The 26771-nt window shown below is 39.5% G+C and overlaps 4 protein-coding genes across 13 annotated transcripts; 1 reads left to right on the top strand and 3 right to left on the bottom strand.

The window, feature by feature from the left end:
- Positions 1-1183: 1183 nt before the first annotated feature.
- rasl12 (RAS-like, family 12) lies at positions 1184-6528 on the top strand. Of its 3 annotated transcripts, none has more exons than XM_061245668.1 (6): positions 1184-1488; positions 1674-1785; positions 2174-2230; positions 2634-2704; positions 3841-4031; positions 4785-6528. In XM_061245668.1, the coding sequence occupies exons 2-6, from the start codon at positions 1674-1676 to the stop codon at positions 5122-5124; spliced, it is 771 nt and encodes a 256-aa protein (XP_061101652.1). In that variant the 5' UTR covers positions 1184-1488; the 3' UTR covers positions 5125-6528. The 3 variants fall into 3 exon arrangements, with proteins under 3 accessions (XP_061101652.1, XP_061101650.1, XP_061101651.1); XM_061245666.1 differs by having other exon boundaries at positions 2631-2704; XM_061245667.1 differs by having other exon boundaries at positions 1669-1785; positions 2631-2704.
- Positions 5921-11595, bottom strand: si:cabz01068815.1 (solute carrier family 51 subunit beta). Of its 2 annotated transcripts, none has more exons than XM_061245664.1 (6): positions 10981-11595; positions 10128-10195; positions 8961-9323; positions 8344-8481; positions 7471-7561; positions 5921-7072 (listed from the first exon to the last, which is right to left on the bottom strand). In XM_061245664.1, the coding sequence occupies exons 2-6, from the start codon at positions 10165-10167 to the stop codon at positions 6826-6828; spliced, it is 879 nt and encodes a 292-aa protein (XP_061101648.1). In that variant the 5' UTR covers positions 10168-10195; positions 10981-11595; the 3' UTR covers positions 5921-6825. The 2 variants fall into 2 exon arrangements, with proteins under 2 accessions (XP_061101648.1, XP_061101649.1); XM_061245665.1 differs by having other exon boundaries at positions 8344-8439.
- Positions 11596-12514: 919 nt separating this feature from the next.
- Positions 12515-16691, bottom strand: si:ch73-314g15.3 (uncharacterized protein LOC368688 homolog). Of its 4 annotated transcripts, none has more exons than XM_061245660.1 (12): positions 16451-16691; positions 16099-16187; positions 15775-15893; positions 15518-15620; positions 15297-15394; positions 14994-15143; positions 14439-14606; positions 14284-14353; positions 14121-14199; positions 13518-13698; positions 13236-13340; positions 12515-12983 (listed from the first exon to the last, which is right to left on the bottom strand). In XM_061245660.1, exons 1-12 carry the CDS (start codon positions 16555-16557, stop codon positions 12951-12953), a joined length of 1302 nt encoding a protein of 433 aa, XP_061101644.1. In that variant the 5' UTR covers positions 16558-16691; the 3' UTR covers positions 12515-12950. The 4 variants fall into 4 exon arrangements, with proteins under 4 accessions (XP_061101644.1, XP_061101645.1, XP_061101647.1 ...); XM_061245661.1 differs by having other exon boundaries at positions 13518-13671; XM_061245663.1 differs by lacking the exon at positions 16451-16691 and having other exon boundaries at positions 16099-16385.
- A 62-nt stretch (positions 16692-16753) lies between these two features.
- prc1b (protein regulator of cytokinesis 1b) lies at positions 16754-25332 on the bottom strand. Of its 4 annotated transcripts, none has more exons than XM_061245619.1 (15): positions 25178-25332; positions 22923-23055; positions 22693-22815; positions 22332-22565; positions 21976-22146; positions 21743-21892; positions 21451-21598; positions 21200-21336; positions 20949-21044; positions 20280-20426; positions 20023-20133; positions 19643-19747; positions 19300-19479; positions 18996-19033; positions 16754-17671 (listed from the first exon to the last, which is right to left on the bottom strand). In XM_061245619.1, exons 1-15 carry the CDS (start codon positions 25186-25188, stop codon positions 17623-17625), a joined length of 1833 nt encoding a protein of 610 aa, XP_061101603.1. In that variant the 5' UTR covers positions 25189-25332; the 3' UTR covers positions 16754-17622. The 4 variants fall into 4 exon arrangements, with proteins under 4 accessions (XP_061101603.1, XP_061101606.1, XP_061101604.1 ...); XM_061245622.1 differs by having other exon boundaries at positions 19377-19479; XM_061245620.1 differs by lacking the exon at positions 18996-19033.
- Between the last annotated feature and the right edge of the window lie 1439 nt (positions 25333-26771).

Here is a 26771-nt window from a genome sequence, read left to right as displayed (position 1 = left end):
ATACTTGGACTTACGTATATTCACCTGCATTTAAAAATGGCTTACACAAGAGACGTTCTCCTGCCAACCCAGTGAGTGAGTAGACCCCTACATACTATAAGTACAAACTTGTGTATCTGGACCCCACCAGGTGCAATGAAAACATATTCCAACCTCACTGCAATCCAAACAACTCTCAGTAAACACATGACACCCCCCCCCCCCTCAGATTTTGGAACATCTGTCTATATTTGCAAGCCAAGCTAATTGCTGTCCATTCAGGAGACAAGCAAACATACCTTCAGCTGTTGCTGCTTTTCATTCTGCAATCCACCAGTTCATGGTCATGACCAAATCCCTCATAGAGTGAGTGACACTGTGGCCAATTATGCTCTGCCCTGCCAGGCTTAACTCCCCTTTGCAGTGTAACAACACATTAAAATGACTTAACTCAGCCATTTAGCTTATGACCAAGTCTTCATACTTTTAATGAAAAGAAGTAGGGAGTTTTTAGACCAGCCATTTGTCTGCACTGACAGAAATAATCTGACTGAAGCCTCATTCGCTCTCGTGATGCTCAAGCACCAAATACACAACTAGCTGACTGACTTAGAGGCAGAGCATTATTCAATTCTATATTGCACGTTCTCATGAGATTCCCATAAAACCTAGAGTAGCTACGACAGTAATTAGTTGGGATATCTCAATGCATACATACCCATACAAAGGACACTTTTTATGCCTGTTTTACTGAGTTCTGCTTGCAGCTATGTAGCATATTTAGGAGTGATGTCATTGAGACTAAAATATGCTATGTCCTAACTCCTCATCTTTTTATTCATGGGTCAGCATGCATCTGCTTGCTGTGTTTTAGCTTTAGCTCAGTTTTGACTCCTCCTTCAAACTTCCTATATATACAGTATAATTTCTGTAATGACGACTTCTTATTGTGCTCATGCATGGGAATCTAAAACATCTATAATAAGACACATGCATATCTTCAACCTTAATATAATAGAAACGCAAGCAGATATTGTATGTGGCCTATTATGAACACGATGGTTATACCATGTTCATGTTTACTAAGGCAGAGCATGCCGTATATTTCGGCATTGTTAATTGAGAAAGAACTGCGCAGTTTCCCTACAAGGAATTTGGCGGTCAATCAAATACGTATGCACATTCCTCTGTAAATCTTAGCCTTTTTATTCCTTCATTCGGCGCCAGCTTTGGCTAGTCATGCTGCGGAGGAAAATGGCTTTTGAATTTCACCAGACCGCAGTCTGTCTTTAAGATGTATGCTATCCGATGGGATACTCATTAATTTAAACATAGATAAGCATGAGGAAGCCAAAAAGGAAATTATTTGGTTAACGTGTCAGACAGAAACAAGGAAACAAGACACCTTAAGACAAAACTGTATCAACATAGGTCGTTGATTCAGCTTCGTTCCGTTTAAAACATAACTTGTACTTTTAGACATTTCGGTGCACTGGAGAAAATCGCAAGGTAAAACCAAAGCGCGCTTCGGAGACATTTTTTGACGACGCGCAGGCTGTAGACGTTAATCGAACGTGTTTTACTGTGGATAGTTAGTGTTTCTGTTTGTGAGTTATATAGGGTATGCTAGTGTTTTTTATATATTCTATTGTAAATCGATTTATTTCATGTTTCACTCTATTTTTTAAGCGCAGATGACTTCAAAATTTGGAAAAGTACGGACCTGCAATATTGTCCCAGCGCCAGACAGAGGACATGCTGAGTGCAATATCGCTGTTTTAGGAATTACGGGCTCGGGAAAGTCAGGTAAGATACTGGATTAACACATAGGTTAGACATATTTTCTTCAATAAGAGTTTCTTTGCATTTAACTATTGTTTTGGTGTTATCGTTGTTTCTGAATTAGTTTCTTTTAACACGATTCTCAAAAGAATTTCTGAAAGAGTGTGCCAAATGTGTTTGAAGCTGTCGAAGTGAAATTCCTGCCATGGTAACGGAGTTTTGTCAACGAAATCATTGTAACGTCCCTGTTTTAGGGTGGACTGAGATTCATTCTGCAAGATAATAAAAACATGTAATTGTAAAATCAGCTAAGAAAACCTGTAGGTATTCAAATTTATCTTGAATTGTGTAAAAGAAAAGGTGCATAATGCGTGTTTCTAACGTAATCAAGGAATGTCTCTTTCATCTACAGCCCTTACAGTGAAGTTTCTGACAAAGCGCTTTATCAGTGAATATGACCCTAATCTAGGTAAGTTTTACTGTTACAGAAAAACCATTATTGTGCTGTATATGCATTCTATTTGGTATTTCATTCTATTTATTTCTGCAGCAATACCTAGCATAACAGGTTACATAATGTAACATTTGGCTTTGATTTTGGAAGCTGCATCTCCTGCATTCCAAAAACATTTTCTCATGACTCATGCAAAATGAGCATATTCATGTTCATAATGCAGATGAAGGTGAAAGGTGTGCAGTATAAAGACATTAAGAGAGATAATCAGGCCTGACTTCAAGTTGTAAGTTGCAAATAAAATGTTCTGTGAATATGATTTTATTTTTCTAAAATTAGCAAATGATAAAATAGGACATGAAATAACAATGAGATAAATGCATTGCATTTATGTCACAATAAAACTGTATTTTAGAAGATACTTATACTTCAGAGGAGATTGTGGATCAACAGCCTGTTCTTGTGAAACTTATGGACACAGCTGACCAGGTAGGTATATAAACATTGTCAAACTTTGACATTCACAAGTAAATGTATTTTATTCACCATCTGCTGAGTTTTATGATTCTGTAAAGGTACATGAAAGGCATAGTTGAGTTGTTGGAGTTTGTTGATATTATTTCAGATTTAGTGTGTGTTTAAGATTGTCCTAGACAGTTTTTGTGCGAGGTGAAGCATCTTTTAGAAACAAGATTCTGACTACCTTCCAGAACTACAGTGGCATGTATTATTGTTTGCATGTCTCATGAAAAGAAAATACATTTCACTCAACTTCAAAGCAGATTGTACAGATATGGTATGCCTCCAGAGGTTGTACATTTGTATACCGCCCAATTATTGTTTAAAATGTAAATCTTTGTATTGAGTTGTTCCTAGGGCCTTGCAACCTGAGTTCAAGGGAATTGTTGCAAGTCTTTCTACTGTAATACAGGGGTTTTAGGGGTAGAAGAGCTTGTAGGCCTACTGCTCAAAAACTGAGAAGGAAGATTGATTATGATTTCTGTGTTTATCATTGCATGTAAACACTATACAATTATTATACTGGTATTATATATGTACATAACATCATTGTACACGCTTATTTAGAGTCAATTGAGTTGCATTTTCTTGCTTTAGATCACAAATCTCTGAATGCCTTGGTGCCATTATAATGCTTGCAGGTTATCAGAAACATATTATCTAAATATCCTTCATCATGCACAAATTATGTCAATGCAAATCTAAAACATACACTAAAACTAAAATAATGTAAAAACTCCTGTGTGAATTATCCCTCTGAGGCTCACTAAAGATAAAGAAAACAATGATTGACTGCAAAGCTCAAGGCTTATTCTGGCTTTTTCTCATCACCAGGAAACTTAGCAGCAAGAACATAAAGTGTTGGGTAAACCATTCATAGATTTTTATGGAACTGGTCTAGTATGAGCAGAGATCTGACCCGCAGGTTTTACAGTCACACGACACAAAAGCTCATTGTGCTTTTCCACAGGGGATAAATGGAGTTCCTGGAGAGTGGGTATCCATAGGCTGATGGCAACACCTGTAGTAAATACAGTTAACCCAGGTACATCTGCCATACCAGCCATTTTACTTCAGTATCTCTGAATTTCACTCCATAATTCCAGGATGGGCCAGTGAACTGTGAACGCTATGTGACCTGGGCCACAGTCTTCCTGGTGGTCTACAGTATTGACAACCGGCAAAGCTTTGAAGGGTGCCAGCAGTATCTGGAAGCAGTGACCCTGCACACTAGGGGGATTCAGCCCAAACCGGTTCTCATCCTGGTGGGGAACAAGCTGGACATGGAGCGGTACAGGTATGGATTGCACCTGGGATGCATTTCCTGCAAACACAATGTGAATTAAAAGGAAAAATATAATGTAAACCAGACATGCTTTTCCCCTTCCTTAACTGGGCACCTGGTGGTGCAGGCAAAATCATTGCAAAGAACATTGAAAAGAACAGTAGCTGGCTGCATACATATTTCAGAGGACATCCACAATGCTGTGTTAGGACTGCGTCTGAATACAATTGGGCTATGCACAATTTTGATTAAGAAGAATATGAGGTGTAAAACAAATTTCATGATTCATTTTAAGTTATTAAGTAATTTAATGAAGAGTTTATTTAGTGCAGTATAGCTGAGAAGGCAAATGTCTAGATCCAGATTGATCCTATTTTGGAAATATGCAGTTTTTGACTTACAGGCATCTTTAGTCAGTCTGAATTCACAGCATCAGTTTAATGTTTATAGTCCTGGTCTAGACAAGACCAAGGACACCTTTATGCAATGACTGATTAATTTGACATCCATTTTGATGTGGGCTTATGAGAGTATCCTTTTGGATACTTGTTTGGGGCTGGAGGCATGGGAGTCAATATATCAGTCTCCCTGATCTCCGCTTCATGTAGTATTGGGCAGTAAATTGTATTTCATCCTGCTGATAATATACCCTGTTGTCTGAAGCCTGTTTTAGCACGATCAGATTATTTTTTTTATGGTCATAATGTTAGTAATATGAGATCTTGGAGCTGTGCCCAAGGTAGAGTGTTGTGTTCTTTCCCTCAGGCAGGTGAGTAAGTCTGACGGGGTGGACCTGGCTTCGCGGTACAGCTGCCTGTTCTTTGAGGTGTCGGCCTGCCTGGACTTTGCCTCGGTGCAGAACATGTTCCACACGGCAGTGCGAGAGGCGCGGAGGGAGGCGGAGAGGGCCCTGCCCATCCGGCCCCTCTTCATTAGCGAGGACAGGCCTGTGATGAGCCTGGCCTCCGCGTCACTCCTCACCCCCTGCTTCAAAGAGCTGCCCTGCCCAGCCACCGCCAAGCTCGTCACGGTCAAGTCCTCACGGGCACAGAGCAAGCGCCGCGCCCCAACGCTCACTCTCCTGAAGGGCTTCAAGATCTTCTAGACTTCCCCTGTCAGGACTCTGCATGTAGGAGCTCCACTCCAAACCGTATGTTTCCTTTATGTGACAGATGATTCGGTCTGATTTATTTGACTGTTGACTGATTGTATGTGCTTTAGTTGAGAGGATGGACTACACTAGTCTGAAATGTTAATGGAGACCATTGTGATCCCTTGAAATGGAAAACGATATGTTTGCACCTGAGTGTTTAGGGGAGCAGACAGCATACTGCGTCAGACTGGCATTAGTAACTGCATTTGCTTGTGCCACAAGAGATATTTCCACTCAAGATCCTATTTGTGGAAATGGCAACATTTAAATGCAGTGGTAGGTTTACAGAACTGCACTGACTAATTTAGTCTTTTCTACAAAGTAGTTTGCTGAAACATTTAAATATTTTTGGTGTTCATTTTTCATAAATATCTTTTAGAAATGTCTTTTTATCCTTTTGATCTATGCACCTGTTTTGACTGCTGAAGCATTTGATGGTTCTAAGTCTCACATTTAAAGTTTTGAGTGCAGTTAATTTATGAATGTTGTATCAGATTTTAAGTGAGGAAGATCAACCTAAAACATTTAACATTTATTTACTGATTCGACCGAAACGATTTAGATTGACAGAGATACATTTCTTTGTATTTTAAATTATCCATAAGTTAATTATCCTTAGTTTTCATAGTCATTACTTTTTCCAGACAGTGTGCTTTTCAGTGTGCAAAGATAAAAGTAGATTATTACATATTAATAGACTTGTGACTGCTGTTTTATCGTCGACCAGCACAAGTTCAGATCAGGCAGATTTGTATCCAGCGTTTTATTACTGAAATGTAGCTCATCATTGCTTTATTTTTGTAGTTACAAATGAACGTCATGTTTCTTTGATTTTGTAGATGATCACATTCTATCATTCCCATTTTTACCTGTATAAAAGACAACACAAAAGTTTCCACATGCAGATTATATTATAAAACAGTGACTGAATTTACAGATTTAATCTGTTGCTGTAGTATTAGTATTATTTGAGCTTTTGCAATGTGTGCTTGTGTGCTTTTGTCTAATCTACAGATTTAAAGCTCTACCTTATATCAGACACTATGCAAAACAATTTATTGTAAATGGTTACACTTGAACTTGATCAAAAGCCTGAATGCCAAGCATTTTTAAACATTAATTTAAAAATGTTCATTTCTACATTTCTTTTGATATACAGATATCATGTAATATTTAGCCAACTATTTTTGGAAAAGGTAAACAGATGTTTTTAATTGTCTCATGTTGAGTGGTAAAGTGTGAGAGAGACAACAGCAAGCTTGTTGCATCACTGTACTGTAACCAATCCCCACAGTTTAGAAAATATGTGAAATTCAGCACAGGTGAATAAATAAACTATAGAACTGAATGGAACAACTGAAAGTTATGCTGTTCTCATGATCACGCTGCCACATCTCAAAAACATTCAGAAGCTGTAAATGTTTGGTATTACGCAAATTACGTAAGTATGTCTTCTGCAATATCCATCACTTTTTTTACGGAAAAGAAGGAAAGCAACACACGGAGTGAAGGAATGGACAGAATTAACACTGGTGATCTCACAGTTCCACATTCCTTTCACCTTCTGCTGTCCGTTAAAAAAAGAAAGGCTTCTGAGGTACTGTTTCTACGAGGAAGTGGAGGAGAGTGAACTCAGTGCTCTGGTTGGTCATTTTACACTTCCTCCTCTGGAGCGTCTGGGTACAGTGTGGACACGTTCCCATCCTTCCATTTCAAGATGACGTCTCCAGCCCTCAGCTCTCCCACTCCGCTGCTGTCCAGGGCCAGCTTCCCGTGAGGCTGGCTGTGCTGAGAGGGAGTGCCACAGGCCTGCTTGAGCTGGGCCATACCCTGCAGCTCGTCTGCCCTGGCTGCCTGGGAAGCTGCGGCAGCCTTATACTGACCAATCTTCTTCCTGTTCCTGAGGTCAGGAGCACAATACATCTCTGGCACAGCCTTCATCACATCATTAAAGAGTACCCTATGCAGATTTATACATTACTGTATTTGATTTAGAAGGAATTCACTTCTGAGTGGAAAAAAGGGTATTGGCATGGCAGGTAGGCCGTTTGCCAAGTAATGGGTTGGCAGGACTTACACCATACCTATACAGAGATGTGAGTTTAACACTTCAGGGTCTTAAGATATTCATGATTGGACAATCATGGTTTGAAATCTCTATTTTATTAAGCAAATTGTTACCTGGGTATAAACATCATCTATCAAACCAACATTCTGCACACATGTAGATTTTATTTTTCCATTTAGTTTGCTTTCTTTCCAGATGCATAACCTAAAAGCTAATGGGAAAGCTCTTACCTGTTTGCCATTGTTCCCATGCCAAGTAACAGACAGCCCAGCAGAAGTGCTCCAGAAGACAGGACCAGCATTGCATATTTCCATGGAGATGCTGCAAAACGAATAGGTATTTTGGTAATGAGAGTTCTTATTATACTCACTTAAAGAAATTTACGGGGGGATTACAGAGAACATAATTCAATCCAAGTGAGCACTTTACATTTTACTGTCAAGTAGATAAAACTTTACAAGCAGGTAAAACGGATTTACAATAATTATGCCCTTTTAAGGTATGAGCTTGGTCACATTCTACATCTGTATGACAGTGAAGAGGTGAAAATGTATTTTGAATATATGACACTTCCTTGTGTAGTTATCTCAGTTTGGAACCTGAAGATGAAAGGTTGCAGTGAGCTGATGGTTGCATGGAGAAATAAAACCTGTCTTCAGCTAAAACAGACAAACCTCTTCAAGAACAATATATGCAATTTATCCCAGGTTTAAAGTCTGTCAAAATGATCTTTTAACAAAAATACTCACTTTTCCTAAGCATCATTCTCATCATGTTCACCTGTTATTTACCCTGCCTATCCATTCCTTTGCATGACTTGACATCATTTTACAGCTCTTCCTCACCACTCACACCATGGACCACAGGATCATTTACAGATTATATTATATTAGAAAAACCTTTTACAAAGAAAAACATTCTGTACCACCACATTTACCCAAATTAAAACATTCTGGGAAAGTCCAGGGAAACATCAACTGTTTTAAAAAGTCTTGACACCCTTCTTTCTTGATTGACTCTTGAAGCTTACCATTTACTATTCACTTGCATGGTTGAATTTCAACATTCAATAGAAAGCCTGGCAGCAAAATAAAGGCACTCACGGTCTTCTGAGCGATAGTACCATTGATAGTAGTTTCTCTGCTCTTCATTCATAGTTTCCTCTTGCTCGTAATCATACTCATACGCATCCCCGTCTTCTGTTGGTAAGACATATGACTCATCGGATGCCCTTTTGAATCCTGTGGGGCCATTACAAACAAGAAGGTTTACAACACCATCTGCGTTCCCATCCTAGGCCGTGTGGCCATGATATGGCGTGACCATGGATAAGGTCTTTGGTTGCCTGTGATGTCCCTCTGAAGGACACTGAGACCATTCCTCACTGCTGAGAAGCCTAGTGGAGGCTGGAAAAGAAAAACTATAAACAAGCTATAAACTGGGAAAACAGGTTAAAAAAAATAAATAGGTGCTTCACTCTATCCCAAGTCTTTATGTTCAGTAGAGGATATGCACAGGAATTTTAGGGAAAAAATACAATAACAGAATAAAGCATTGTGTCCACATAATGGTGCAGAGGTTTCAAGATGCATACTTTTAAAAAAGACAAGTGGTTGAAATATCTGTCTTTACTAATAAATCATCTTCTGAGAGTTTCATACAGGTATGCAGACACCATTCTTTGCTGCATTCTTTGCCGCAAACCTTCTCCAGAACTTACTTGAGCTTTCCAGGCAGATGTTGCCTTCTACAAGGGATCTCCACTTGGACAGCTTGTTTTCATGTGACAGGAACACGCCTTTCCCATCTGTGGTCAGCTTCAGGGAGCTACTGTGGCTGATAAGCCAGTGACTGTGGCAATGCCACCCAAGGCCTTCGCTGGCATTGCAGGATGCAGTGAGGACAGGATTCATCTGGTGGCTGGACAGACACCTTGCTGTGCCCTTGTTCAACAAGCGGCCATGATCCCAGACCCACTGCTGAAAGTGAGAGTCCAGGTCACAGTGCTTCAGCAGCACACTCTCACTGGAGTCTTGCAAGCACAAGCCATGTCTGGTATTGTAGATCATGAAGCTTCTCACTACTGAGCGTGGGAAAAATACCATACTCAATGTTATGTCAACCAGGTCAGGGACAAAAGTCATTATTTTAAACCAGATTTCATAAACATGCTTTCATCAGCACAATGTAATGAGTAAATACAGATACTGATGATGTATACCATGTCACCAGCATAAACTGATATACAGTGAAGTCCATAAGTATTTGGGCAGGGAAATATTTTTTGTTCTGTACTCCAGCACATTGGATTTGAAATGAAACAATTGCACCAGCATAATCGCAGAGGGTTCACCGCAAGATTCCAACCAGCTGGCAAGCCTCGGGAACAGAATGGCCAGGTGAGTTTGCTCAAAATTGTTTTTAGAAATAAAGTACATAAACTGCAGCATTCACAAAGTTTTATGGACAGATGAGAGGGTAATACCCTATACTAAAGTGATGGAAGGTTCTCATGACCCAAAGCATAATACCTCATCTGTGAAACATGGTGGAGGTGTTATGGCTGCCACTGGAACTGGCTCGGTTGTCTTCATTGATGATTTGACTGCTGACAGCAGTGGCAGGATAAATTTTGAAGTCTACATAAACATTGTAACAGCTTAGAGCCATTTACTACCCTTAAATTAAAGCTGAAAGTCTGCAGTTTAACCTCATATTCATTGTTTCATATCCAATGTGCTGGGGTGAAGAGCCAAAACAACAAACAAAACAACAGTGACACAAGGATTGTGTCACTGTCCAAATACTTACAGATCGCACTGAAAATCATTAAGATAGATGTCTACAAATTGAAATAGATATAGAAATAATGTATTTGTTTCTTTACCTTGTAACAGCAGGCAAAATACAATCCACATGTGCAACATTCTTCAATTTGACTGGAATGTCCACAATCTAAGAGCATAACACAGGAGAGATTTTAAAATAATTGCATCCATTATATATTAAAATAAGAAAGATGATCAATAGCTTCCTAGATAAATATTAATGACTAAATGAATTTGAAGTACAAGTGAATTAACTAACATCCGCTGACTAAGCTGGACATGTTGGTTTACAAACTAGTACTGACAAGCATACAAACCAGTGCCAATCTTTTTTGAACACACAGTATTTCGCTTTTTATATTATCCTCTAACACAAAGAAAAGTTTGGATCTGAACTGAATTAGCTGAATTACAAAATAATGTAGATCAATCTTATGAATCTAATCTTGGCAGGACAGCCAGGTATGTGTTGTCCTGACGTTCTGACTACATATATAAACAGACCTTAATCCAGATCTTATCCCAATTATTCTTATTCCTTTAGCAAGGGGATATATTCAGTCATTCATTACATTCAGCAGCTAACTGTAGAATGTGCAATTCTGAATTGAGGTAACACACAGTAATATTAATTCAGTGTGAAATACAAAATCTTTTAATATTTAAAGACCACCAGGACTTAAATGGTATGTTGGCAGGAATGTTGAATCAAAACATCAAACATTCTATTCAACACAAGCTATTTACTACTAATATGTATAATACATGTTCAGTAGTCAATAGATTAACCACATAAAATATTAAGTTTCAAGTAAGCTTTATGCCATTTAAGAAAAAACATCAATTTTATTTTCCTTCACTAAGGACAAAATGCAGACTGTGTATTAAGCATATATAACAAGTCGGACTTACCCCCAAGAGAGATGATTATTTGATGATTAGTCCCGGAAGAGTGACTGAGGTGACAAACACCAGTGAAACAAAACTCGGGAAGCTACAAGTGAGCGTGGTCTTCCCGATGTGCCAAGCCCAACTCTCCTCCCGGGCTTCCAAAGTTCAGGTGGGAGGGGATTATTCTACAAGGAATTATGCTATTCATGCTGAATACAGTAAGATAACATTAGAGAACATTTAAATTATTTAATACCTTCAATGTGACTTATTTAGTGATATTCAGGATTTATTGATGACATTCAGAAGAGAATACTTGTGAAAAGGGGTTAAGGAAGAATGAATGCACTCAAGTTTTAACAAGCCCAGGCTGCTTGGGAGCATTATGCCAGTCAGGTCCACTGTACAAGTGTGCCATCACATGCCTGCACAGAGAATGTCATTTCTTCAATGCTGCAAACTGAAAGATATTATTTTACTAAAAAGCCATGCTAGATCATTAGTGTCTTTCGACTAGCTGAGTGATAACAACTACTCTGAAATGTGACCATTCAAAAAAACAAAAAACAAAAAGCAAAACAGATTTCAGGATTAGATAAGTGCAAATAGCGACAGATAGTATATGTTAAGGACAATATTGGACAGTCAATTCTACTTCCCATGAATAATTCTTATTAAAAATAATAATTTTACTTGTTTAGAATACTATGGAGCTGTTGTTCTGTTGTGGAGTCGGGAAGCTTGGTCTCCGACCTAGCGGTCAATTACCTCACAAATCAGTTTCTGATAAAACACTCGTTCCTTTAATAGGTGAGTTGCAAAATGATTTTTATTCCTTTACGATGAGTTCACAGTTGATGGGGAAAGGTGAACGACCGATCTGTCATTACAACAGGAGTCATTGTGACATTAGGATTCCACTGCAATTTCCTGCCACAGCCATTGTTTGCTGCTGCACCACCAATGCCCAGTTTGCCATTTCAAACTAAAATCTAAAATTATTTACAGGATTTGTTTTGTGGGGGCATGTTAATGTTTTCTCATTTGTGTTAGGAAAAAAAGCAACTGATAAACCATTATTTAAAAAAGAAAGAATTGAGAGGATTAAATAAATAGGATGTAGGCAACCTCTGGAAATTAGTAAGCAACAAGAATACAAACCTGTTATCTTCAAATCTGTGTACATTATCGGAGTACATTGGAATAAATTCAACCTTTGAAAAGGGATGTTCGCTTTGTTTTACAGATTTACTGGAATCACAGTTCCCTTACGTTTCTGTTCCTTCTATTGCCTGATATAAATGTAGCCATTCTAATGATTCACCCCTTTCAGAGCTAAGGGTTGTGGAATGTTAACAGCTCCAAGGACATTGATTGCAGAGAAGAGAATGACATGCTCATGAGATATATGGTAGTACCCAACAGCATAATCTGGACTGGTACAGAGAGAGAATTCACCAAAAAGCTGAGGAGCTTAGTTGTATAAAGGGGTGACCTGAAAAATCTGTTTATCAGATACCAAATGAAATGTTATAACTCATAGATTCAGCAATAATTGTTTCAAATCCCTTTAAAGACATTGTTTATAGAATTATTTTGTTTTACAGCATAATGTCATCAGCAGCACAATAGCAAGTACTGAGGTTTTCAGCGATTTAACAGTCAGCTGTGTGCTCATGCATTTGATGAGATTGGTAGCATGTTGAGAAAGCTGTTGTTGGCTTCAAAACTAATTTACATGACAATGCAGTAAAGATGAGTCAAATATCCAAATAAATGAAGCAGATTCTCAAAGAGAATGTCTTGACCACTGCACTGAACTCCAGGAAGTGAGAACATACTCCAGTTGTTTTGCAAGACTGAAGTCATAATTCACACTAAGTTGTGGTAGGAACACTCCAGAGATGTGCTCGAGTACAGATGGGCCTTGTGATTGTGTTTGTGAAGAACACCCTTGGACTGCAGCATAATGGCTTGTATTAAATCTTCATTCAGCTAGAAGGCTTGACCAGCGGCACATACCACTAAAGAAAGAAAGAGTGAAACCAATTCAGTTAAACCACAAAGCAATCTGCCTTTAATTTCAAACATCTACACAACTTTTTTCATTTCCATCCAGAATGCCAAATTTTGCGCACAGAACAAGAATTAAACAAGAAACATGCATCGTTTTCTGAAAGTTATACACAGGTTTAAGTGCATTCGAGTCAGAACTAGATCAGGAGGAAGTCTCAGAAAATGGTCTAATTCGGTTCTAGTATGAATAGGACTCTTACCTCCTCTGTCATCCCTGCTGTTCTCCTTCCCTCTGTATTAAAGGGAGGCTTCAGATATCCTTTAAAGTGCTGCTTCACCAGCTCATGGAATGTTGACAAACAATCCTAAGGCGAGATGGCGAAAATAGAACCTCTACTTTGAGTAAGCTGCAAAACCTATATGTCAAGAAAAATGTTAGATATGGCAGGCGAGGCTCTACCATAGCCTTTATTTTCACTCAGCATGCATTGCAATTTTAAGTTGGAACCCACAAGTTCTCATGCCCATCAAACGAAACGTACCCGTGCTTCTTTTGAGCAGATGTATGTGAACCATTTGAGCCCTGCTGCCACGTGTGTGATCTCATCTCTGTAGATGACCTCCAGTGCCTGCACAGAGCTCTCATCGCTCTGCGCTGCAAAGCGTGACAGCGTCTGGGGGTGCACGTCCAGACCCCTGCAGGGAGACAACTCCGCCTCATCACTGCAGTGCAGAGGAACGATTAACTGCAGTTACATAATAACTGCATGCATTATGTAACTGCAGGTACATAATGCATGTGAATACATTTTACTATACATGTATAGTAAAAAGTGACGGTCTGCTTGCTTGCGTTTGCTATACTCCTTGGTTTCATGTGTGAGAGCAACATTGAATTCATTTTTACTGCAAACAAACCATGCTAGTTTTGAGCAGAGTGGTTTAGTAAATTTCCACTACCCATATGTATTTTTTCCCCACTTTCGGGAGACATAGAACGTATGCATAGTGGGGAGGGCAGTTCAAATGAAAATCTGTGTGCCAGTCAAATGAACTTGGGAAATAAGAAATATTTTGAGGAGAGAAGATTCCCAAGACTCTGGCAACACTGACTTGTGGATTAGAAGCCTGGGTGACCATCATACCTGGCTTCATGTACCATGTGCACAATAGCCAGCCTGGCCAGCAGGTCATGGGATGTGTCTGTTGCAGACTGCCAGAGTCCTGCAAAGACAAAGGAGTGTGCTATATCTCTCACATGTAACTAAGAATATTCCATGAACAAAGTCACAAATGATGTTCACCTACCATTGTGCACAGGTAAAGCACCAAAAAAGCTGCCAAGTTCTGTGATCCGTTTCTCCAGCAAGTGATAATGCTGTGGGGGGAAATCTCAAGCTATTTCAACCAGCAGTTATTCAGACATGAGCTAGAGTTGTTCCCAGACTGTGGGTAAGACTGACCTTGGCCTCATCTCCCGCAACTTTGACAAAGTCACTGAAGAACTGGCGGGGCAGGGGCTCCCCAGAGCTCAGCGTCACTGAACAGAACCGGGCGATTATGTCCCAAGACAGGTCTATGGCCCATTGCTCTATATTGGCCAAAGAGTGCAACAGGGCAATCCTGCTGGCCTATCAGAACAAAAGCACAAAATTTAGTGAAAGTCATTTACAATGTGGATACTGTGCTGTTGTGTTATACTGAAAAAGCAGCACAAGTTTACATGTATCCCTTATCCTGAGGAGTATAATTTCCTTAGTAAAAAACAGAGACAAAAAAGGTTCAGCAAATATTTTAACAAATTTAAATAAACAGAAATTGAGTAAAGAACAAAGCACATTTTTGAAATATTAGATTTCAATCACCATGGAAATCTGCATGGTTGTGAAAGCAAAGTGGACAAAAATATTTCTACTTGAAACAATAGATTCCAAAACAAAATCTACTACAGGTTTAGTTAAAATTACTTGCAGAAACGATAGCCCCAGAGAGCTGAATGAGTCCTGCTATGTCCTTACCAATGTGCCTCCTTTGCCACGCTTGATCTTCCCCGGGTCCAGCACAGTCAGGCTGTGCTTCCTGCTGGGCTGAGCTGGCGGTGTTGCCTGGCCCACGTCCGTGATCCTGCCAGAATTCCACCGTTGTAATGCTTCCTGTGTCAGAATGACCTTGAGAGATGAGATCATAAATTACTGTTAGAACGATTTTAGGAATAAACCATATCACAGGTCTCCAGTTTAATTTTACAGTGGTACACTGAAAACTCTTCTCCTAATCCACTCCATGGCCATAGCATTTGTTTCAATATGCAGCTTGATTACCTTCTCATTGGGGTCTGGGGTAAGGAGGATTTTTGTTGCCCAGAAGCAGAGCGAATCCTCAGAAGATGTGGACTTTGCATCATCTAGTAACACTCTGCCTAAACAATAGACCACACATAAATGTAAATGTCCATGTATTATGTGCATGACTACATGTAAGAGTCAGAGTAATGCTAAATAATTATGTCAAAATGACCTTAATTTTTCTAAATATGCCTTACCGAATGATAACGTGTCTTTTTCTGGAATGGGACAGAGTGATAGGGCATTTTGTGTGTTTATGTAAATCTTTCCCTGGACCACTCTGACCTCATAGACTTGGTTCTGCAAAGGGAAAGACAGGCATCACTCACTGTGAAATAAATGATCCAGTCCTCAAAACAATTCAGTTCATGCACCATCTACTGGATTCAGGCAATACTACATCTATTAAACTAATTCAGAGGGTCCGTCCTTAAATGTTGATCACGTCCCCTACCATAAGTCCAGTGGAGGATTCACCAGTCTCCAGGCAGAAGTCAAACTGATGCCAAGGGCATATTAATGCCAGTTTTCCATTGCCCAAGTCCTCAATATCACCAAGATCAAGCGGTCCTCCTGCACAAAAGTGCATGTTTATTTCGTTTTCGAATTTATCCAAGCTTTCACAAATAAACCAACAAACAATGTTAGCACTCTACTTGATCTGCGTGCAAACGGTGTATTCACGTAATTCTTTCATTTGCTTGGTGTAATGCTAGTACGTTTCAAAGTAAAGAATCTTTATGAACATATCACGACAGCTCACAAGCCAGGTCGTTACCTTCATGAGGACACGATGAATCCATCGCCCAGTATCCATCGTTTTCGGTGTGCACAAGAACAATGTGTTCCCCGTCTTCCGAATAAAGTCTCGTGAAAATAATAAGAATACACTTGTTACAAAATCTGTTCTGCTTCAAATATGCACATAAATATACACGAAATGATTATGTCGATTCAAGCTCCTAGCTAGTTAGGCTATATTGTGGCTATAGGTATCCTTCTGGCTTGCGTTTATCAGGGTGTTCAGCGTTAAATGACAGCCAACACAAATGACATAATATAACGGAAATAAGAACTACACGTCCATACCATCGAAGAAAAACGTTAAGGTGTCTAATTAAACAACTTACTTGGTGCATTGGGATTTAAAATTACATGTTGATCCGACACACTGCCAGTTGCTACTGTTTACAATTTCTCGAAGAGCGTTGACTAAATCCTCTTCGAAGCAATCCATTCATGGGGGAAATTGAGAAAATAGTTGCTCTATTTCTAATGACAATGTAAACGTGTCATATCACAGCAGCATACACCGGGCTTGGATATGCTTCTTACGTTTAGGAAGCGCTAGTTCCGGACACGCTTTCAGTAGAGAACTACAATACACGCGTCCCCGGAAGTTGGTGCATCAAGAAACATGCCCGTACAAAACATTTGTTGTAAATGTAGAATTTTTAATGAAATCGTAACTTTGTGAAAAGGATACAGCGCCAGTAATGTATTGTCGGAAACAACGAATTTAATTATGCAATTAATTTACAACAGGTATACATTCAGGGCAGGCAATATTTAAAAACGACAAGTGTTACTTTAGAAATAAATGAAATTTATTTACAGATGGGAAAGATGGTTGGAATACATGACGAACGTGAATTGATTTTTGCCTTTATGAAGCAGGCAAATATTGTTGTTGATTAAAACATAGACCTTTTCTATCCATAATAAAATGGGCACAACAATCCAATACTATTCCATGGAGGGCGTAGTGTCAGGATTAAATAGAAGAAAGCAGTGTGGCATTTAGGTAGTGACAAAATGTGCAAACGGCAGATGATTGAAATACCCGAAAGCAGAAATACAGATTCGTTTAACATAGCATGGGTTAGGTACTTTCATAAATTCAATTGTCTCTGAATTCAAACCATATGAAGCTTCAGGTGCAAAAATCAGTCGGTTGGAAAAAAAAAAAAAAAAAACGTTACATAAGACTTTTCGAAGATTCTCGGTACTGTTAAATCAAGAGAGAAAAACTCATTCCAATTTAAAACAAAGACATGCTTGATCTGCCCAACAAGAATTTAAAAAGTGTTAACTACAATAAAATATATTACAACTTTTTATATAGACATCATTTGCGTGTGCATCCAATTCTAGACGATACATCACTACCTTCATTAATACATACAAACGCGGACATCAGTTAAACTACGGATTCCATTTGTACAAAGCAAGGGGCCCTCAATGGACAGCAAAGGGGTCCAGATGTTTGCATTCCAGGATCAAATATGAGTGACGGTTGAGTTCAAGATTCCGGGCTTGCAGTTAGATTTGGAAGCCTTTGAAAGTTCTTGCTGTGGAAAGGCAGAGAACGGGTTAAAAAGACATTGGCAAACCCACAAATGCCTGTGACTTCATAATCAGTCGGTGTCCTAGAAGTATTAAATCAATGACCAAGGGATGAAGTGAACTTCAGTGAACTGAACCTGAGTATACTTCTGGTCTTTTTAAAGAAAAAGAATGTTATTCATGACAAGGGATTATTTTACACAAAAATAAATGTATAAATGAGATACAATTATTCTTATTTAAATGAGTCTTAACAATTTTTGTTAAATTTACATTCACATTTACATTTTAGTCATTTGGCAGACGCTTTTAATCCAAAGCGATTTACAAGTGCATAGGTTCTACCACAAGTCAAAGCATCACATCCAGAACTAGGAAAATACACCTGGACTGCTGTTCTAAACATATAGTCGTCATCATAAGTGCAATTTTTTTTTTTTTTGGGGGTCAACCAATCCCAGCGCTAATTTGCAGGGAAAACCAGCAAATTGAAGATCATGTGAAATAATCTAATGCTTATATTTTAAGAGTTCATTGTCACCAAGATGAAAAATGAGAAAACGAGGGGGAAGAAAGCAGAAGGACAGGTGTCAAACTCCAGTCCTGGAGGGCCGTAGTGTCTGCTGATTTTTGGGGTGTTCTGGGTTCATTCAAGTCATTGATTGGTTAAAGTATCCGTATGCCTTGTTCTCAAGGCCTTAATTGGCAGCTGATTGAAAGGAAACCACAAAAACCTGCAGACATTGCGGCCCCCTGGGGATTCAGTTCGACACCCCTGGATTAATGTGCACAGTAAAGTGCTAGATCAGGGATCAGCAAACCTGGCCCTCAAATCCAGCCCTGGTTTCCTTTTCTACGAGGTATTTAACTGAACAATTAGTGCTATTGATTGGCCAGACTGTCTTTACACCTGACTGGTAGGTAAAGGGAGGGTGGAAAGCTAGCAGATCTCAGCCCTCTGGGACTGTGATTTGATAATCCCTGTGCTAGATTCAGGCAAATGATGGAAAGGTTCATGCAGAAGCAGGTGTTAGAACATTAGAAGCATTGCCAACTTCCCGATAGAGTATAATACAGAGCTTCGTCCAAGTGATTCTGAATTTACTGGGACGAGGTTAATGAACAGCAACACACAGCCTAGCTACTTGAGGTATAAGTATATGTAATGGGTTCCATTTCAACTTAATTTTCTCAATAAAATAAATATAAACAGCAAAAAAGTACAACTGTATGGGACTGGTATTAGATTGTTAATAAAACATGTTGAAGGTGAGTGGGATTGTAAAGCATGTTTGCCACAGGCTCCAAAATGCATTCATTTATACAGACCTCTGCAGGGTGGTAGAATCAATGTGGCCAATTTCCGTCTAAAATAGAATGCATGATTAGATACTTTCTGCACTTGTGTAAAAACGAGTGGTGTTGCGGTAGTAAGTATGCGCACAGAAAATTGTGATTGTGGTTCTACATTTTCTAAGACTGTCCAAACTAAATGTGCAAAATGAATACTTGGAATTTGTCGTTTCAAACATTTAAGCCCTTCAACAGTCCCCAAAAGCTCCCAACTAGGCTGTGTGTTGCTGAAGAGATTGGAAGAATTTGTTTGGGGTTTTTTTGGGAAAATGTCAATTACCGCAAATTCTGAATAGGTGCTGGCAACAGAGTTAATGCTGAAGGCGCACTGCGGGCTGGCTGGGATCTTCGACGCACCACTCAGAGAGGTCCCATTGAGATGGGAGATGTTTTCTTTGTTGTGCTTCAGCAGACTCATTGGAGTCTTGCTACGCCCTGGTGTTCGCACCATGAGACCGTTCTATGGAAAGGACATTGGGGCGGGGGGAATCAAAGAATAAGTGAATCAACATGTGAATAAATCAGAACTCCTATGAAACATATTTCACATTACAATAACTTTGCAAGGGCTTCATGTAGCGTACATTTGATAAAATCCTGTATTAGTCAAACTGCAATATTACCGAGTGAGGGAGTCTGGACACTGGAGAGCGGCAGATGGTTCCGCCGAAGGCAGAGCGCATTGTGCTGTTAGGAGTGGCACTATAGATGCTGGAGGTGGTATTGAACTGAAGAAAACGCATGGACTGTTAGTGGCACAGTCAAACAGTTTACATACTTTTAAATTCCCCAGACTGAACAGCAGAGCTCAATAACTGCATAAAGAAATATTTAATAAGAAAGATGACCGAAGCATCAGAATAATTAATAAGCTCATATTTACTTCCTGCGGCAGAACCAGAACGGAACAGTTTAGTCAATTAGAAATGTGCTCCACGAATCACAGAAGGCATGCAAGTTTAAGTGTGACTGTAGAAGAGATAAACCAAAGGGCTGGAATTACCTTTCGCATTTTCCCAGGTGTGGCAGCACCCGGTATTCTGCGTTTAGATGGAGTGCGAATAGCAGTGCCATACAGCATATCCTCCTCGATTTGCCTGCTTTTCTTCAGTTGCTTCAACAAATAATTAAAGCAGATTTAAAGAAAAATTTAGAAATCGGGACAGATTAAATACAGAACATTGCTAAATAGAAAGTTTCACAACTACACCAACCCACATCTTCCCTGCCAAAAAGCAAAGCTGTTTGTGAAGTTCTTACCCGTTCCTGTTTTTCCCTTTCTTTCTCAATCCTGTAAGTCTCCCATTGCTCCTGCACGTACTGTAAAAACTTCTGCCCCTTGATCAAGAACTCACAGCCTTGTTCCTGCTCCCAAACATCAATCTCAGCCTTCAGCTTGTTCTCCAGCTGAAAAGACACGCACATTTCCATCCAAACCACATTAACACTGTCCCAACACTGCACACCCAGCAAGATATCTGCGCAGGTCACCCACAATAATTAAGTCAATCCAAGTGTCAGCTAAGCTTGCATTCACCAGAACTGAATGTGAATTATCAAATGAAGATTAAATAAAACATTTAGCGATTATCTGTAATCACTCCAATAAAAAGTGGGAACCTTTGAAGATGGAATTAAGATTTTTAATTTTTCTTTCCATAAAATATTTTATGCTGGCAAATGAATTTCAGATATTCTGATCAGCAAATAATGATTCAAAGACTTTTGGTAGTATGTTCAATGTGCAAACCAGCCAGCTAGCCAATATGGTAGCAAATATAAGTTTGAGGTGAAAGAACCATCTTTCATGGTTTACAATTTTGAGTGCCATGGGCAGCCTGAACAGAACAGTCCAACAAAAATCAGCATAACCCCACACCAAAAATATTAATGAAGAATTGAAGCCCTTGCTGCTGGTTGGGTCCTCACCTTTGGGAGGCTTTTGTGGAGGTCAGCCCTGCGTTTTTCCTCTTTCAAGAGGTTTCCTCCACGGTTAACAAATCTTGAAGGGTCAGTTGTCTTTTTCTGCAAAACAAACAGTAGTCCATTTAAGTTCACACACAGACAACATTGCACAATGCACAATGTCTCCATGAGCAAGAACGGTTTACTTATTGCTACATATAAAACAGTCACACACAAAAAGGCACTTAAAATCAACAGCTTATCATCACATTCACCTCAAGTTCCTGGAACAGTGTCCAGCTTTCTTCCCATCTGTGAATGCCCTCAAAGAGCTCCTTGTGATCTTCATAATACTGTTTGAGGCGAACAATTTCTGCATCATGCAGGCTTAAAATGTCTTCTGTGGCCTCATCTGAAAGACAGATATTTAATGAGCTCCTCAATTGTACCAGTGAACCTTGGTCATCTAAAATGGATCCAATGATTAAGCAAGCTACAAATTGCACCCATCAAAATGGCCACTTACCACTGTAGTATGGTACAAAAGCCTGACGCTGGTCTTCGCTGAAGAAACACTTATCCCAGTAGGAGGAAATCTCCTCACGGATGGCTGCAGTAACGTTCCAAATGTTCTGCAGTTTCAGTTCTTCAAGACGCTTTACCTCAGCTTCTAACTGAAATGGAAATAACAAATGCAACTAGATTTAAATTATGCTATTCATAGACAGCTATTAGTGCAAGACAGTAAGTCATACAGCATTTTAGCATAAGCGACAGATAATGACACTTAAATTTATTAAGATTCACTTTCTCCTTACAGCCTCTCTGTTCCTTTTCTTGGACAAGACCATATGCTCAGAGAGGGCCTCCCTCTCCTCCTGGGCAACTTGCAGCCTCTCCCAAAGCGCCTGGATCTTTGTGCGGTAGGAGCTACAAATCGCCATATTCTCAGCCTTTCGATCTTCCAGCTGAAGAGAGAACACAGAAAACGGTTAGAAATGCCGTGGAAAACAGCTCGCGGAACAAATTAATGTCTGTGACAGCTTCTCACCTGATGGAGAAGCAGTTTAAGAGATGCAATGTTCTCTTCGGACAGACAGAAAGCATCCTCATCTTCACACACCACATCCCGTTCAAAACTAGTGTCTGGCAACTGCTCCAGCTCCTCCATGCACAAAATGATCTGTCTCTTAATGCAGACAAACTCGCCATGCCTCCGATCCTTGGACCAAACAAAACAACATGGTTACTCTTTACAATACAATCCACTAGTAAAAACATTTGTTCCATGGGGTACCTTTCAAGTAACACCCCTAAAGGATCATAGTGAATATACGTATACTTCAATTTGAGGATGTTTCTTTTTAATAAAGGGAGAGGCGTAGAGTAGTTGGGGAGGTGGTTTACCTTTTCTACAGTGAGGTGGAGGATATGTTGACGGAAGTCCTCCAGCTCCTTCAGGGAGGGGACAGAGTCTGGGATGATGCTGTAAGAGTCTGTGCATAGAATGTCGCAGAGTTCCTGGTCCTGCAGGCTAAGGGCTTTGAGCTCCTGCATCCTCTGACTCTTCTGCTTCATCATCACCTCCACTCGAGTTCGAATGTCCTTCTCCAGCTGCAGCATTGTGTTCCCTTCTTCCTCCTACCATAGAAGAAGCCATATTTGGTAAAACCACTGTGGGCTATGTAAAGACTGAACAAGTGCCAAAAGCAAAAAATCTTCACAATGACCGAGGATGAGACTGTTTCAGAGAGCACATGTGGGTTACCTCAAATGGTGGTAAATGAAGTTCCCTGCACAGAATGTCCAGCTCTTTGCGACACATGTCTATGCTGTTCATCAACCGGCTCTTGAGGCTCTCCTCCTCTGCAATCATCCTTTCCAGCAGACTCTGGGGATAGTGCGGTCATTTAGGCTAGTCCTGACACCAGATTCATTACAGCATACAAGTTACCTCTGAGAGCAAACACACTCAGCTCATTTGAAGGCAAAACGTACTTTTATATGAATCTTTACAACATCCGTCCTCTGCAGTCGCTGGTCCTCTGGGATTCCAATTTCCTCCCAAATGTCCTTCAGACGGCACAGTGCTTTGTTCAGACATGATACCGATTCAGCTGCGAGCACCTCACTGGCATGGGTCAGACAAAACATACCAATGTTTCTCATTCAGCAACCACACTCGATCTTCATCACTCTGCCATACAAGAGCTCAAGGTAATTGACTAACGTAACTACCTAGCTATATTCCAGAAATGTGTTAAATCGTTATAAACAATTTGACAAATATCGACATTGGTTTTATAACTAGTAATAACATGCAGAAGTCACAATGGGGCTTTTATTCACGCAGTTCGCAATGGCCCATATAGTTTGGCTGAATTTTGTGGCAAGTCAGTAAAATTAACTGATCTCATTTCAAACGCTCCACGACAGATCTCAGCTCAGTGTTACTTCAACTCATTGGTATGCCAATTATCGTCCCATAGACGAGACACGCCCAACCGGTTTAGCCAGATATCCATTCTCCGGTTTGACTTCAAACGACAGCTGCCTGCCCGTTAATACATTAAGATAACATTAACTTTGTTAAGTTAATCGTTTCTTAATATGAAGCGATGAGAACTCAAAATCCCTTTCGCTATAGCTAGGGAGGGCAAAGTGGAGCTTTAGAATGTAGACCGCTGTGTGTGCACGTGAGCTCGCCAATAGGTTTCTCACAGAAAACGTAATTTGTCCACTTTTTTACTTTACAGTAGAGGTGATCAAACTTACAATAACTAAGAGCTAGTGTGTTCTAAGCCTTTACTGGTCCCTGTACGATGTTAGCATGATGTAGCTAGCATACGCGAATAGCACAAAGCCATACAATTTGCTTTTTAACGGCACTTGGTCATTCGAACGATATAAATAAAAGCGTTCGATTAAGTTCGACGGCACCGGAATTTTCTGTCGTACCGTCCATAAATGGCAAAAGTCCCACCATAGGATTTATTTAAATCTTTAAAAGTTATACATTTTCTGAATCGTCATTAATTCATCTTGTTTCTATCAGTGATTCGGCGTGATCGGACAGTTCTGTAGCTATGTAAATGACGTCAGAAGGATACAGCACTGTTATTTGCTACCTAAACTTTGACGCACGCTCGAGAGCGTTAACATGATTGAAGTCTGACATGTCTATTGTCAAAATCCATTGAAACTATGAAAAAGTAACCAGGGACTTTAGACTTATAAGGCTGGACATACCGAGTACCCAGCAAAAATATTGACCTGGCTCCAGTCACACTTTTGACAGTTCGAACTGCCACCAACTGCCATGTATGAGCGCGTGAAGTAAACCAGCAAAAGCTATTGTTGTGTCACCATTTTCGAGCTCCATATACGTAAAGAATGGAATGGCAGTGAAATCTGCCTGTTTTTCGGTGCCGTCGGGGTCCAGCATTTAACATTGATGGAATGCTGGTAAAATGAGCGCTTAAAAGCCACAAAAACAGTCATTTTGTCACATTAAAATTCAACCTAAGCAGAATTATTGTCCACCACACGTTAATTTAAGGTTAAACTGAGATAATAATCATAATATTCATGTTGATTTCCGGAAATAAATTTTTCGGTTGTCCTCCCTACTATAGCGAAGTTGACTTGCATCAAATAAGCTTATGACAGTCAATTTAACTTTAGCTAACTAACGTTAACGTAATGAACAAGCACACGTTTTTCAAAACATCCAATAACATTTTCCTTTACGTTTACGTTACGTAACGTGAGCTAAGGTTAACTAAACTTGTATCACTTAGCTAACGACGTTAACGAACGGACTAGCTAGCGAGCTATAACTATGAGGCTAACTTAGATCTAAATAATGAAACATCTGTCAATCTTAAAGATCAATCTAACGTTACTAATGTAGCTAATCGTTTGCTAATTCGACTAGCATTAGCTCGACAACTGACCATGCCCACCGCTGTTTGATTAGATAACTTGGCTAACATAACAGAGATACTTATCTAGCTACCTAACGTTAGGCTTTATCAGGCTATTGGCCATGTTAATATTTTCAAAAGAATATTAAAAATGACAAATTATGGGCATCGAGAAAGTTGACATATACCATAGCTAGCGTTACTACCGAACATTAACGTAACAGTTAGTTAGCTTAGCTTAGCAAGTTTACGTTAGCTAGCAAACCGTTCGTAGAGCACCCAATATCTGGATAGTTTGTTCTTAAGCAAAACGTGCTTTTTACAAACCTCCTCCGCATTATGCAACTCCTCTTTATCTTCTTTAAAGGTTATGTTTACACCAATTCCTTATGAAAAAGACTAAAATTAGAAATAAGCAAAATATCCAGGCAAGCTAGTTTTTTCAGCTCTTGCGTATACTCTCACGTCTTTTCTTTGCCGATTCAAATAGTGCACCACATGCAGTTTTACTTCTCATTGGCTACAACGGTCCCTGCGTCATCAAACCGTCGCTACAGGAACCACCCACCAGGGATAGTTGTTATTTTAAACGGTCAAGACAAGCACTCATCCATCAGTGGCTAAAACGCATGAAATTAACCAATCACACCAGACATAATACGTCTCGGGGTTGTTTTCCTCGTGTCAATGGTTGTTATATTAGGTGTGCTTGAATATAAAATGAAATTACGGGAGCGGTAAACAGTGGTAACTAAGCACGGATTGCAAAACCAAGAATATGGATTTTCGCGTCTCCGCCATGAAACCACTGTGCTGCTACAAGATATGCTGTAGATAAAACAATAAATGTTTCTCTTGAATATTTTTTCCCACTGAGTTCAACATTAAAATTATTCAAGAGAAACTATTGTAGTATCTACTATGTAGTATCATCTGGCAGCAGAAGTATGGTTTGAGGTTCATTTGATACACAACAAATGTGTTCCGTACTGTATAAACATACTTCACAGCTGAAACTGGTCCCACCCACCAATTCCCATTGCGATCCATTCAAATGCAGAGTTCTAGTATCGCTTGTAGGATAGCCTAAAAAAAGATATCCAGACTCTGATGATTTTTATAGGTAACAGATATCATGAAGTGTTGGCATGCAAAGGAGATGCAACCAAATACAAAACATGACTAGTTAATTTAACATTATGTAAATTTGTCTCAAACATTGAAATGGGGGACTACACATACAAAGTGTTGTAATTACTACATGGTAGAACCAAAATGTATAAAATACTCTTTAATAGAAACGCTGAGTCTGTGCTTTGACCACATGTGAATTGTTGATTACAGAGAAAATCAGAAAATCAGAAAAAGGATTCCAAACTTTTTAGCGGGGTATTTATTATACTTATTTTTTAGACTTAAGTCTTCTGCTGCTGTAGCCTATCTAGGGGTTTGACACGTTGTGTGTTCAGAGATGCTCTTCTGCTAACCACTGTTGTAATGCATGGTTATTTGCGTTACTGTCACCTGTGTGACCAGTCTGCCCTTCTCCTCTGACCTCTCATTAACAATGCATTTCTGCCCACAGAACTGCTGCTCACTGGATGTTTTTTGTTTTTTGCACCACATTCTCTGCAATCTCTAGAGACTGTTATGCGTGAAAATCCCAGGAGTATTTTTACCTCATGTGTCTAGAAAGGCTCTGTAGGTTTGCGCAAACCCGAAAGGAAATCACAAAAAGTGACTAGTGTCAGAAATCTTGCCAAAAATATTTTCTTCAATAAATGTATAGCCAGAGGCAATAGGCCTACTTTGGACATACCAAACATTATATCCTGCAAACTACCAAGATAAATTGTGTAAATTCATCATGAGATGGAAATATGCATATTTTGGTCCCATCCAGGAATGATCATGTTGGTGC

Source organism: Conger conger, chromosome 6, assembly GCF_963514075.1.
Source record: "Conger conger chromosome 6, fConCon1.1, whole genome shotgun sequence".
In the NCBI taxonomy this organism is placed as follows: Eukaryota; Metazoa; Chordata; class Actinopteri; order Anguilliformes; family Congridae; genus Conger; species Conger conger.
The sequence above is the reverse complement of the archived record's forward strand: the minus strand, read 5'-3'. Positions and strand labels throughout refer to the sequence as shown.